The sequence below is a fragment of the Lampetra planeri genome, chromosome 57 (assembly GCF_965212315.1).
Source record: "Lampetra planeri chromosome 57, kcLamPlan1.2.h2, whole genome shotgun sequence".
NCBI classification, from domain to species: Eukaryota; Metazoa; Chordata; class Hyperoartia; order Petromyzontiformes; family Petromyzontidae; genus Lampetra; species Lampetra planeri.
In genome coordinates, this window is record NC_136163.1 from 5,288,676 (window position 1) to 5,303,126 (window position 14,451).

Here is a 14,451-nt window from a genome sequence, read left to right on the forward strand (position 1 = left end):
GCAGGAGAGTGCGTGGAGGAGAGTGAGATGAGAGGTAGGAGAGTGCGTGGAGGGGAGAGTAGAGTGCGATGAGAGGGGAGAGGTAGGAGAGTGCGTGGAGGGGAGTAGAGTGAGATGAGAGGGGAGAGGTAGGAGAGTGCATGGAGGGGAGTAGAGTGAGATGAGAGGGGAGAGGTAGGAGAGTGCGTGGAGGGAGTGGAGTGGGGTAGAGTGAGATGAGAGGTAGGAGAGCGCGTGGAGGAGAGTAGAGTGAGATGAGAGGGGGGAATGTGTGGAGTGGAGTAGAGTGAGATGAGAGGTAGGAGAGTGCGTGGAGGGGAGTAGAGTGAGATGAGAGGGGAGAGGCAGGAGAGCGCGTGGAGGGGAGTAGAGTGAGATGAGAGGGGAGAGGCAGGAGAGTGCGTGGAGGAGAGTAGAGTGAGATGAGAGGGGAGAGGCAGGAGAGTGCGTGGAGGAGAGTAGAGTGAGATGAGAGGGCAGAAGTAAGACAGTGCCCTAATTCAGTAATCCACCTAATCACGTTACCACTGTTGACTTCCCACAAAGTGCTACTAATTTTATCGATCCCCGGAGGGACGATGAGCCGAGTCAACCCCCTCCCACCCCTCCGCACCACGACCGAGGTGCACCCCTGCCAGGCAATACCACGGCGAGCCACGCGTCCAACTAGATTCGGGTCGTCGCCTGAACTACCGCGCGTCAAATAATCCCCGCGCCCCCCGAACTGACTTAACGACCCCATTGTTAGTAACGCCTTGTCTTAGCCGCATACACCACCACCACAGCCCTCCTCCTCCCCCACTGCCCCCCATACAAATTAACCCCATTAAACCGTGCGCAATCATAATCCCTTATTCGATGTAAGCCGCACGGACGCACTCTGCTGGCGCCGGTTTGCCCGGAGCGGCATTGTTGTTGTTCTTATGTTTTTTTCGGTAAAGTCACGTAGGTAAAAAATTACAATTAAAATTTATAAAAGTAAAATAAAATAAAAATCACGACGTTTCGGAGGCAACACAAGATTCCGTCATCAGGTGTGTGTTGCCTCCGAAACGTCGTGATTTTTATTTTATTTTTTATTTTACTTTACTTTTATAAATTTTAATTTTAATTTTTTACCTACGTGACTTTACCGAAAAAACCTAAGAATATGAATCCTTGCAGTCACAAAAGCTTAAAATCTAGAATTGTTGTTGTTGCTGTTGTTGTTGCTGGTTTTATCCAGGATGTTTCTGTTGCGCGCAGTCGCTTTAAGATGTTCTACGTTCATCTTTTGTTTGTTGCTGTTGCACCCGACTCAAGAGCCGCATGGCTCACAGGGCTATACCTAATACATGAAACTTGAAACTTGAAACGACACTGGACTCGTCTGCGCGCGGGCAAATCGCCGCTGAATGAAGCTCGTGGCGGGTCCATGGTGATGACCACGTGCGGAGGAGCCCTTTGAGGCTGCAGCAAGGCGCTGGGAGAGCTCCCTGGCTGTGGCGACCCAGGGATTGAGCAGCCGGTGATGTAAGCGACCGAACAATGCATTCGGTCGAGAACGAGGTTGCCTTTGAACTCAAATCGAATTTATATTTATATATCGAGAGAGAGAGAGGGGGGCCCTTCAATCATGGCGCTTTGACGCAGATTGCAAAACGATGGCGGAATGGAATGGTGGAGTGTGCCAGGGGCGTTCATGGATTGAGGAACGAGTGTATGTGTGTGTGTATGTGTGTACGTTGAACTTCTTTCGCACCGGACGTAGCCAACGGTGCTAATCGGGGGTGCGGCGGGGGAAGGGCAACAATAAAAGGCACAAATCAGTTCTAAAGAAACACGTTTTCAATCGAGATTATTTAAAAGTGCACAGTTCCCAGTGGCTTTCTAAAATTGGAAGGAAGAGCGTTCCAGACGGCCGCAGAAGCGCATCTGAAAGCGCGCGATGATGCGGTGATCACGAAAGGGTAGGGAAGGGGCGAGGGGAGGGAAGAGAATGGCCAATAGAGCAGAGGTGATGCTATAAAAGAGGTCTATGGGCAGTGTTGAGTCTATGGGCAGTGTTGAGTCCATGGGCAGTGTTGAGTCTATGGGTAGTGTTGAGTCTATGGGCAGTGTTGAGTCTATGGGCAGTGTTGAGTCCATGGGCAGTGTTTAGTCCATGGGCAGTGTTGAGTCTGAGCAGTGTTGAGTCTATGGGCAGTGTTGAGTCTATGGGCAGTGTTGAGTCCATGGGCAGTGTTGAGTCTGAGCAGTGTTGAGTCTATGGGCAGTGTTGAGTCTATGGGTAGCAGTGTTGAGTCTATGGGTAGTGTTGAGTCTATGGGCAGTGTTGAGTCTATGGGCAGTGTTGAGTATATGGGCAGTGTTGAGTCTATGGGCAGTGTTGAGTCTATGGGCAGTGTTGAGTCTATGGGCAGTGTTGAGTCCATGGGCAGTGTTGAGTCTATGGGCAGTGTTGAGTCTATGGGCAGTGTTGAGTCTATGTGCAGTGTTGAGTCTATGGGCAGTGTTGAGTCCATGGGCAGTGTTGAGTCTATGGGCAGTGTTGTCTCTATGGGCAGTGTTGAGTCTATGGGCAGTGTTGAGTCCATGGGTAGTGTTGAGTCTGAGCAGTGTTGAGTATATGGGCAGTGTTGAGTCTATGGGCAGTGTTAAGTCTATGGGCCGTGTTGAGTCCATGGGTAGTGTTGAGTCTGAGCAGTGTTGAGTCTATGGGCAGTGTTGAGTCTATGGGTAGTGTTGAGTCTATGGGCAGTGCTGCGTCTATGGACAATATTGAGTCTATGGGCAGTGTTGAGTCCATGGACAGTGTTGAGTCTATGGGCAGTGTTGAGTCTATGGGCAGTGTTGAGTCCATGGGTAGTGTTGAGTCTGAGCAGTGTTGAGTCTATGGGCAGTGTTGAGTCTATGGGCAGTGTTGAGTCTATGGGCAGTGTTGAGTCCATGGGTAGTGTTGAGTCTGAGCAGTGTTGAGTCTATGGGCAGTGTTGAGTCTATGGGTAGTGTTGAGTCTATGGGCAGTGCTGCGTCTATGGACAATATTGAGTCTATGGGCAGTGTTGAGTCCATGGACAGTGTTGAGTCTATGGGCAGTGTTGAGTCTATAGGGCAGTGTTGAATCTATGGGCAGTGTTGAGTCTATTGTGCAGTGTTGAGTCTATGGGCAATGTTGAGTATATTTGGACCGGGACACCAACTGGAGCTTTATAGCTAATCGGATTCCTCCAGTATAGCTACATATTCTGATTCTCTTGCGAATGGCGTCACGGGATCTTTAATGCCCCACTCCGAGTGAAGTGGGCTCGGTGCGTAAAAGTGTTTTGTTGTGGTTTCGGGTCAATGTACGAATTGCACACAAACGCACGGCGACAATTCACCCGTATCAGTAGTAGTATTAACCAGGGCGGCCGTGGGAAAGCGGAAGCCGCCAAAACACGCGCGACTCGCTTCCTCTGTGGGGTGGCGGTCTACCCCCCCCACACCCTCCCCCGCCGTGTCACCGCCCCCAGAATTGACGACAACAACTGGTTGATTTGGCCGCCTTGACGATGTGAATCGACGAGCTGCACTGAGCCGTGGTCTCAAGGGACAAAAACCGCATTCACGGTGGGGATAACAGAGCAAGCGGGGGGGGGGGGGTGCGGGATGAGATGGATGATGCTCCGTTTGTATCCACGTCAAATCTCCTTTCGTCCGGCGTCTGCGTGCCGGCTTTTGCAACAACAACAACAACACGGGCACCCATACATCTCAATATATCACACACACATCAATGTATCACGCATACACGTCAATGTATCACGCATACATCTCAATGTATCACGCATACGTCTGAATGTATATGAAGGCGTTGTCGGCCAATTACTGAGTGCTTGCATTTGGGAGGAAACCGTGGCACCCGGTCCAAACCAACGCGTGCGAGTGAGGGGGAAACACGCTATCCCATATGGATGCAACAGGGTGGAGTTCAATATTTTTGCTGTTATCTCCTTCTCCAGGAGAGCCAGGGGCCATGGATGGTTCATCCAAGACAACAGGTGCGAAAACAAACAGGTACGAAACAGGCTTTTCAATGGACACACACTATTGTTTGCACTCAAAAGTTTGAAAATTAATTATTTGATCTCCACCAGAATCAATCAATTAATGCTGTGCTCAATGAAAGTGGATGGCTTCCTTTCGATGTTTCATTTTCTTGATGCAAGCCACCAACTTTTATTGAGCACATTAACATTTGATTAATGCTGGGGTCAAAATAATATATTTTCAAACTTTTAAGTACAAATAAAAGTATGTGCATTGAAAAAAACGAGTTTTTTGTATCTATTTTTTTTATTATTAATCTTGTTCAAAAAACAATTTGCATATATAAACATTCGTTCTAAGATCTCAATCCAGACAATAACAATTGTTCATTATTGTATGGAAAATTATTCTAATCTATTTGAAATAGCGCACTCACATTTGTAGCACACAAAAAAAACACGCAAAGTGGTTCAGGATCGGCGAGACCTGGATCGGTTATTTAAATTAAATCTTGAATTGTCACGCGAGACGACTACGAGCCTATGTACACAATTTCAGCTCGCTTGGTCTCGTAGATCCGAAGATATTAAGCGTCAAAGATTTGAAAGAATATAAACAGACAGCAGTAGGACATGCTTTCCCACCTGATGACGGACGCTTGTGTTGCGCCCGAAACGTCGTTATTTAATTTAGTTATTTCCATTTAATTTATTTTTTACCTATGTGACTTTACCGAAAAAACAAAGAGTATGAATCCGTGCAGTCACGAAAGCTTCAAATCTAAAACAACACATGCTCTGATAATATCAAAACACCTGGAGTTGGTCAATCAGTTTCGAAGACAACGCAGATTTTACCAGAGCGTGTCTGTTTGCATGTTCACCACAACTGCCTTGGAAAATGAATCTATTTGGTGTTTAAAAATTTTAACACCCTGTCCAATTGCCAGAAAGGGTAAAACCTATTCTTATTCATCATATTTTGATACTAGCAAAAAAAGAGGTCTCCCATAATAGCAACAATTCCGATCTAGCGGGATCCTATATAGCGGGTATGTTCACATAAATGTGTTATTATTTCGATTTAAAGCTTTCGTGACTGCAGGGATTCATCTTCTTGGTTCTTTCGGTAAAGTCACGTAGAAGGGAAGTAATACAATAATAAAAATAAAACATAATAAAATAATTCTCACGACGTTTCGGCCACAACGCAAGCAGCCGTCCTCAGGTGAAGAACAGGTCTGTCGGAAAGACGCTGTCTTTGTATCACTCATACAGACTCTGTCTTTCCGACAGACCTGTTCTTCACCTGAGGACGGCTGCTTGCGTTGTGGCCGAAACGTCGTGAGAATTATTTTATTATGTTTTATTTTTATTATTGTATTATTCCCCTTCTACGTGACTTTAACGCAGTTATTACCAGAGCGTGTCTGTTTGCATGTTCACCACAACCGCCTTGTGTGCTTAATGCAGACTTGATGCCTTGGAAAATGAATTTATTTGGTGTTTGAAAATTTTAACACCTCCTGTCCAATTGCCAGAAAGGGTAAACCTATTCTTATTCATCATATTTTGATATTAGTAACAACAAAAAAGGTCTCCCATAATAGCAACAATTCCAATCTAGCGGGATCCTATATAGCGGCTATGTTCACGTAAATATGTTATTATCATCATCCATTTGTGCAAATGATTCACGTACGTATGTCGAAGTTCTTTCGCACGGCACGGAGCCGATCGGAGGTGCGGGGAATGGACAACAAACTCAACACAGACGCAGACACAAATGATAACTCTCTGACGTAAGCTTTGAATGGCGCGACGCGTCGCGCATAACGCAACACAATCACTCGGTTCGTTGTGGAGAATGTTAACCACAGAGATAAGCCGACAGCTGCTTGCCGCCTGCACACGTGCGCGTCCCTCGGCGTAGACATTAAATTAAAATTAGTTTTTTTCTTCTTCTTTCAAAGCGAAGGTGTGTCAATGGATGCATTGTCGTGATAACGAGTGAATGAATTCAGAGATATAGGCATATGGGTGAGTGAGTGAGTGAGTGGCTGGGTAGGTATGTGAATGAGTTAATGAATAGTGTGTGTGTGTGTGAATGGGTGAATGGATGATACCGGAGCGGTAGTGTAGCGGTTAGCGCTACGCTGCGCTACGAACCCGGTGACCCGAGTTCGATTTCCGATCACGGCCAACACCCAGTGATTAATTATTATCTGAACCGGTCCTAGGCCTCCCCTAGGTCGACTCAGTCCCAAATTAGTACCTGGTGCGGTCGGGCGTGGTGCTGGCCACCCATCCCCTCGCTATATGGGGGATCTTTGTCTTGTGAGCGAATGCATGAATGGGAGTTGAATTGATGAATAAATGAGGTAACGGTTGGATAGGCGAGGAAGTTGAATGGTCGGATGGAAGAACGCGAGAGCAAATGGGTACGTTTATACTTGTTATGGATAGACGTGTGGAAGAGTGAATGAACGCGTGGACGCGTGAGTCTGCGAGGGAATGGATGGGCACGATGAATGGTTGGCTGTATATGTGATTGCATGAATGAATGGATAGGCATGTGATTGAGTGAATGCATTGGTGGGCGTGCGAGTGAGTGAACGAGTAGGCATGTGAATGGGTGAAATAATTGAAAGGCATGCGAATGAATGGGCGCGTGAGCGAGTGAATTTGTGGACATGTGAATTCCTGAGTAAATTAATAGATAGGTACGTGAAGAGATGGTTGAATTAATGAATTGGCACGTGAACGAATGGTTGAATCAATGAATAGGCATGTGAACGAATGGTTGAATTAATGAATAAGCGCGTGAATGAATGGTTGAAATAATGAATAGGCGTGTGAATGAATGGTTGAATTAATGAATATTCACGTGAACGAATGGTTTAATTAACGAATAGGCGCGTGAATGAATGGTTGAACTAATGCATATTCACGTGAACGAATGGTTTAATTAACGAATAGGCATGCGTACGAGTGAGTGAGTGAAGTGGCGAAGGGAACGAGTAGCCGGGGGTTCAGTCGAGGTCGCGTGCGTGTTGATGTCGACACCTGCTGGGCGTGTGAGCTGGCACAGCGCGCTCGCCTGCCGTTCGTGGGCAGGCTGTGCATTGTTTAGGGACGCGCGTGCGTGCGCGTGCGTGCGTGCGCGTGCGCGTGCCAACCGTCGCGTGAACGCCGCTGATCACTTTGACGCCTGCAAGGCACTCGCGGTCACTGCGCTTCTGGGCGTGGAGCGGCGACGCGGCGGTCAGCAACCCCCAAGCGACCCGATTGGCATCGACTCATCAACATGCGAGTGATTACCATTGTGGGGGTGGTGTCATATTGGAGGTGATATCATTGTGGGAGTGATTTCCTCGTGGGAGTGATCTCAATGTGTGGTTGATATCACTGTGGGAGTGATGTCATATTGGGGCTGGTATCATTGTGGGAGTGGTTATGTTTATGGGAATGATATCTTTGTGGGAGCGATTTCCTCGTGGGAGTGATCTCAATGTCTGGTTGATATCACTGTGGGAGTGATAACACGTGTGATATCAGTGCGTGGGTTATTTTTGGTTTCGCCATCCCACTTCCTTCACGAAGCAGCACGGACCAGCGTGGTGAAGTATGGTCAAAACAACCCCTCTGCGAGTGACACAGTGTGAGCAAGGCCTTCATCCAGCAGTGGATTGACAAAGGGCTGTAGAAGATGAATTTTTCATCTTCTTCATATCCAAATATTTCACCTTCATCGTATTACATTGTTGAATTAAGTGATTTACACGTAGAATAACAGATTGGATGCCATTATACATGCGAATTTATTTTCGTTTACAGACGTTATCTTAAGGTTGGATCTCAATCACGGTGTTATATTCGCTGCACTGAACAGCTGAGCGTTAAACCTCTCGCACAGCCCTCGAGAGGGCTCTCACCCAGATAAAAAATCCGCGAAGTAGCATCACTTGTGTAGTACGCTTACGGTGACTTTCAGACCGCATTCCATTATCTTCTTCTCTCCCCTCCTCTTTTCCGAACATAGAGGGACTCGTCCATCTGGCCAACTGCCAAATCGCTGTCCGTGGTGCTGACCTTAAGAAAAAAATCGTCACTTTTTTCACATTTTCTTGCCGTGGATTTCACACCTGATGACGATTGCTTGTGTTGCAGTCGAAACGTCGTGAGAATCTTATTGTTTTCAAATTTTATTATTTTATTATTTCCCTTCTACGTGACTTTACCGAAAGAACCAAGAATATGAATTCCTGCAGTCACGGAAGCTTTAAATCGAAATTTAACTTGTGTCGTGTCATAGCGCTGGCTGATGGACAGCAGCGGCAACTGTGGTGGACAGATAATACACACGCCGGTGAGCGTGATCACGTGGTGTTGGCAGAGGGGAGGAACTAGGTCAAGGGTCACGGAGGACCCCATCTGGAGGCCCCTGGAACCTGCTAGCGGGTTCGAGAAGGGAGGCGTGGTCAGGGCGGAGCCAGGCCGCGCTCTGAGCATAAAATGAGCCGAGAGCGGGGGGCTCGGGGCTGCCGGTTCTGGGAGTGGACTCGCCTCGTCGTTGCTGTCGCCTCGTCGCCGTCGTCGCTAAACGTCTCCGCTAAATATTGCGCTGGGTAGGAGAGTAGTTGGCTATCTCAGTCAGCGCCGTCAGTGTTAGACGGCTGATGTTGTGTACAGGCGAGGCTAAGCTACTGTGGAGAGTGTGCGGACGAGACTGTGAAAGTTGTTCGTGAAGAAAGTGCCTCCTAGAGCCTCTGTCTCTGAATCGTTGATACTACACTTACATTGGCATGCTGGTGCCTTGCCCACCACACACCCACCCTACTGGTGGCAAAAGATTTGTTTTCAACATTTTTGCGAAGACGGAGTGCGCCCCCTACAGCGTTAAATGTTCGAGACCGTGAGCGTAACGACGATGATGTGGATTAGGGCATCGTTACGCTCACGGTCTCGAACATTTAACAATACGTAATAGCCTCTAGGGTGCGACCGTTCGAGACAAACCAGTGCACGTTGTTGTGCAGTCACATGGTGGTGGGGGATTGCGTCATGGCTTTTGAACGCGCCTGCTGATCTCAGGCACGAGTCAGTCCTGTTGTCGTTAATCGTCGAATTTAGAACACAGATATCGTGACTCATACTTGATTTCTTTTGGGTGAGACAGTTTTTTGGGTTAGATAGTCGTGTGGAAGGCGTGTATTTTTAAAACATAACCATCCACCACCTAAACAAACTAAACTACGTCTTATTTTACCAGGAAAAACCCCACTGAGCTACAATGTAGCTCTTTTTCAGAAGCGAGCTGGCTATCACCGATGAGAGCTCAACCAAGCGGCTTATCGCGTGGAAATTTACAGCAGCCAAATATGCGGAACGCGTGATGTTAATTCTCAATGTGGAGGGAGAAAAACCCGGAGGGTTCGGAAAAAAAATCCACGGGGAGGGAGAGAGACACGCAACCTCCAAATATACAACCGGCGTCAGGGTCGGGATCGAACCCACGACCTCCATGTATACCAGGAGAGGTGGTTAACATATCGCCACCTGACAAAGACAACCAACTAAAGTTGTCGCGCCACGGGCATGATGTTACTTCGGACTTGTGCGAGCCAAGGGCCAGGAATTCGATACTCCGTCGCCGGCGTTTAGAACGCAGCGAGTGCACCACTGGGGTACGTTTTCTTAATTGATTGGCAAGATAACAAAGCGTGTAACCATGACCATCAAATGCAAACGCACTCATTCATTGGCTGAAAACATTTTAATATATAGAGGGCCGCAGAGCTTGGGCAAGTGTTGGTAGAGGCGGCTCCTCGTCATTACCACGTGACTGCTGCTGCTGCCTTCTCGCTCATCTTGGGTTCCTCCTTCTGGCGCCTCTGAGTCGTCCCCTCTCTCTGGGTCATCCTTTCCGAGTCGTCCTCTCTCTCCGAGTCGTCCTCTCCGAATAATCCTTTCTCACCTATCGTTCTCTCTCTCTTTCTGAGTCGCCCTCTCTCTCTAAGTCGTCCTCTCTGAATCATCCTTTCTCACCTATCGTCCTCTCTCTCTCCGAGTCGTCCTCTCTCTCCGAGTCGTCTTTTCTCCCTCTTTCTCTCTGAGTCGCCCTCTCTCTCTGAGTCGTCCTCTCTGAATCATCCTTTCTCACCGAGTCGTCCTCTCTCTCTCTTTCTGAGTCGCCCTCTCTCTCTGAACACCGCGTGACGGCACAGCGTTGCGCAGCTTCACATGATTCATTAGCATCATCATTTTCCCTGCCCTCCGAGTTCACTCGTACCAAGTTGGGAACAATTACTCCGCTAAATTGCTCAGCGGGGGGAATAAACACGGCTGTAGCAGCAGCAGGAGCAATCGACGCCCTACTGGCACGACTAATGGCTACTTGGCAGGGCCAGATGCTGAGTCACATTGTGCTGCACAGGGACAGCTGCCAAGGTGTGGGGGGGGGGGGGTGCCCTTTGAATGATTCAATTGAGATGTGATAGAAGGCGCTGCTTTGAGATGCTGACTTCACTATATTTTTTTGTTATGTTATTTTACCAGGTAAGGTTGGTATCACAAAGGATAGCTCAACGAAGTGGCTTATCACGTGGAAATGTATATCAGCCAAAAATACGCTAAACGCCTGCTGATTATAAATGTGGAGGGATACACCTGAAGGACCAGAAAAAAAATCCACGAGACCACGGGCGGAGAGAGAGAGATGCGCAAACTCTAAATATACTGGCGTCCAGGAGGGGATCGAACCCACGACCTCCCATGTGCCGGGCGAGGTATCTACCATCTCGCCACCGTGGTGGCACCACTCAACGTCCTATAAATGCTAACACAATAATAACTATTACTACTACGACGGCTATGATGCTGGCGAACTCCTTCGCATCCCGTTATCGGTTGATTGCCCTTCACATCGTCGCAACAACAAAAACAAAAACACCCTCGCGATCATTCCGTGGTCTCCCAACAACGCCGCCTCGTTCCTACTCTTCAACCCAACATTCGGTCACGAGGTGCAGCAGCAGCAGCAGTTGCAGCAGCCGGGATTCAAAGCGGACACGGCACACCTCAGGAATAAATATGATAAATAACTATTGCGCCACAACACGCAACAACAACAACAACAGCACACACACAAAAAAACACCCGTGCATCCGGTACGATGTTTCACGAGCCAAAATAATTATAATGATGATAACACGATGCCCGATTACCCCCCCCTTCCCCTCTCCCCGTGCTTGGCTCGGAGGTCAGAGGTCAGAGAGGGTGCCGGGTTGTTGGCGCCACCATGGAGAGGGCCTTGGCGGTTAGGGTGGCTGGGTTTTTCGGCCGAACCCGTGTTTCAAACTGGGTTCTCGAAAGGGGGGGCAATCGAGGGTATTGGTCTCAGCCCGACCGTCAATGACTGGAACCCTTAATCTAAAAATACAAATTACGTGACAAAAAAAACCGCCATCACTTTAAAATTGGGTGCCGCACTTAATTTGTCTGAATTTCATCTCGTATGATTAAATATGTCGTGATAATAGGGCTTTCCCCTTTTTTCTGGCAACAAAACAGCTGTGTTAAGATGTTAAAACACCAAACTGAAACCTTTTACAAGGAATCATGTCGACATTAGCCACAATGCTTGTGGTCAGAATGCAAACAAAAAACATACTCTGATAATATATCGGTTCGACCGTCATGTCGCGAACGTTGCTCTTATGTGGCAGAATAGGCGGGATATCGGTGCCCTCTACTGTGTGACCCAGAGGGGGCACTTGGCATACTCTGCTATGCTGACCAGAGGCAGCAGTTACCCACGCTTTAACCCACCGCACCTGCTGACCGACCGACCAACCATAGCGTGCCCATTCACACCGCTGGGGTGGGCGGAGGAGAGGGCATCTGTGTAAGGAACTCGCTGAGCCCCACCCCCCTACCCCGTCGTTTCTAATCCCGGCGCCATCGGGAGATGGAATCGAATTCCGGTGGCGCCAAGAACCGACCTACTACAATGGCGGGCGTCGTCGTGACCACGAACAAAAAAAATGGCCACAATAATTTTGCGCGCAACGTGAAGTTAAAAAAAAAGTTAACGGACGCAATGCGTTGAATAGTGTGGACGTGTCAGGCCCAGGCCTTGCAGCTGCTCATTTCCCCAGGCCGTGCCATCACCACCGCCGCCGTCACCCCACCCCTCCGTGGCGTGGCCGCACCCCCCGACCCGCCGCCCCATCAGGGCGACAGCAGCAGCAGCAGGAACATGTTGAGGGCCTCCTCCAGCAGCGGCTCCAGCTCGTGGATGAACTTTCTGAGCATGCGGCTGTGCTGCTGGCGCTCCTCCTCCAGATCCTGCGCTATCAGCTGCTCCACGTCGTGGCTCTTGCTCACGAACGCTTCCTCGGCCACCTGCGGGACTCGCCACGCGCGCGCGGATGTTCATTGTTGTTATTATTGTTGTTTACACCATTGGAACCTCATTTGCCAGTAAAAAATATGATAATTGGTTTTTTTTTACCCTTTTATCTGGCAAAAAAACTGACACCTTTTTTTACAAGGAGTCATGTTTGCATAGACCACAATACCTGCAGTCAGAGTTATGTTTTTTGTTTGCATTATGACTGCAGGTATTGTGGTCTATGCAAACATGACTCCTTGTAAAAAAAGGTGTCAGTTTTGTTGCCAGATAGAATGGTAAAAAAACAATTATCATTATTGTTGTTGTTCGCGAAAACGGCGCACTTGGGGGCGGTGGTGAGACGTTATCTCCCTTGCCTGGTATGCAAGGAGGTTGTGATTTCGATCCTGACCATGCGGCCGATCTCGACGGATCTCCGACGCTGAGCAGTGAGTGGAACCGCGTCGTGTTTTGGATGGGCGACCGCCGTGCGGTGTTATAGGACCACTGTAGTGGCACGCTGTGGGCCACAGGGTGGCAGACGAGAAATGGAACCGCATCTGAGCCGACGTGCCACGAAGGAGATGGAACGGCGAGACCGGCTCGCGCGAGGCTCGTTGTTATGTCACGAGGATCGTGAGAGAGATGGCGACGGCTCGGAGCGGCCTTCATCCAGCAGCGGATCAATCACTGCTGCTGATGATGAAATGTAAAGGGTGGTTGGTGTGTGTGTGTGGGGGGGGGGGGGTGAGGGGGGGTGGCAGGACGAAGGAGGCACCTGGGTTTCGTTCTTGATGGCCTGCATCTTGATCTCATTCTGAATGTCCCGCTCCGCAGTCGCCCTCTGATCCCGCTCCTGGCGCTTGCTCCGCTCGTCGCTCACTGCCAAACCAAAACGCAAACGACAACAGTCGCAGAGAGCCGCATGCGACAGAGTCGGCACAGTGGCCTGAGACCAGCAATGCGGCCGGTCTCGACAGATCCTCGGAAGTTAAGCAAGGGAGCGAAACTGGATAGCGCTTTGGATGGGTGACCGCCGTGTGGAGTTATAGACCACTGTAGGGCCACGCTGTAGGGCCACGCTGTAGGCCACGTTCTAGAGCCACGCTGTAGGGCCACGCTGTAGGGCCACGCTGTAGGGCCACGCTGTAGGCCACGTTCTAGAGCCACGCTGTAGGGCCACGCTGTAGGGCCACGCTGTAGGGCCACGCTGTAGGCCACGTTCTAGAGCCACGCTGTAGGGCCACGCTGTAGGGCCACGCTGTAGGGCCACGCTGTGGGCCGCAGACGGAAGTGCACTGTATATATCGATGTACAGTATTGTTCTGCGGGCGCCGCGGTGGCGAGATGTTACCTACCTCCCCTGGTATGCAAGATTTGGTGGGTTCGATCCCGACCCTGAAGCCCGTTGCATATTTGGAGTTTGTGTCTCACTCTCTTCCCGCGGCCGCCTGGATTTATCCTCTGGGCACTCCGGTTTTTCCCCTTCACATTTAGAATCAACGTCGCGCGTTTAGAGTATTTGGCCGCTATAAAAATGTTCACGTGATAAGCCACTTTGTTGAGCTATCATTGATGATAGCCAGGTCGCATCTGAAAACAATCTCTATAGCCTAGTGGGTCTTACCTGGTAAAATAAAAATAAAACAAATTAGTTGTAAGCTATTCTCCCACATGTATGGCTTCCCAACGTCACGCTGACCAGCGCGGTGGAATATGGAGAGGGCACTCGATCCAGCCACAGACTCGCAAAAGGCCCGTGGCGTGTTCACGTGCACAATCGCTTCCGTGAGCCCCCAAAAAATAAAAACGAATCTGCACGCGCGTCATGAGCGTGCCCTCCTCCCTCGGCGTGCGTGAGGTTTTCTCCTACTCTGGCTGTCGCCTGATGATGCCGGTCGTAGTAGTACTCGAATTGTTGAATGTTGTGGGTTTACTCTCCAACACACACACACACACAACGGTTGGTGCTGAACGAGTAACGAATTTGGCACGTTATCTTTCCGTGACGAACCTTAACTAATCGGCTTCGTCGGGTTCTGGTGG

The 14,451-nt window shown here is 49.3% G+C and overlaps 1 protein-coding gene across 1 annotated transcript in view; it reads right to left on the reverse strand.

Moving 5' to 3' along the window:
• Window positions 1–9,771: 9,771 nt before the first annotated feature.
• Window positions 9,772–14,451, reverse strand: part of LOC144735821 (guanylate-binding protein 1-like) — a 32,215-nt gene continuing 27,535 nt past the window's right edge. The window contains exons 10-11 of the mRNA XM_078618343.1: window positions 13,184–13,287; window positions 9,772–12,416 (exon numbers count right to left, since the gene is read on the reverse strand). Of these exons, the coding sequence (XP_078474469.1) occupies window positions 12,243–12,416; window positions 13,184–13,287 (278 nt within the window). The 3' untranslated portion in view covers window positions 9,772–12,242. The remainder of the gene's footprint in view (window positions 12,417–13,183; window positions 13,288–14,451) is intronic.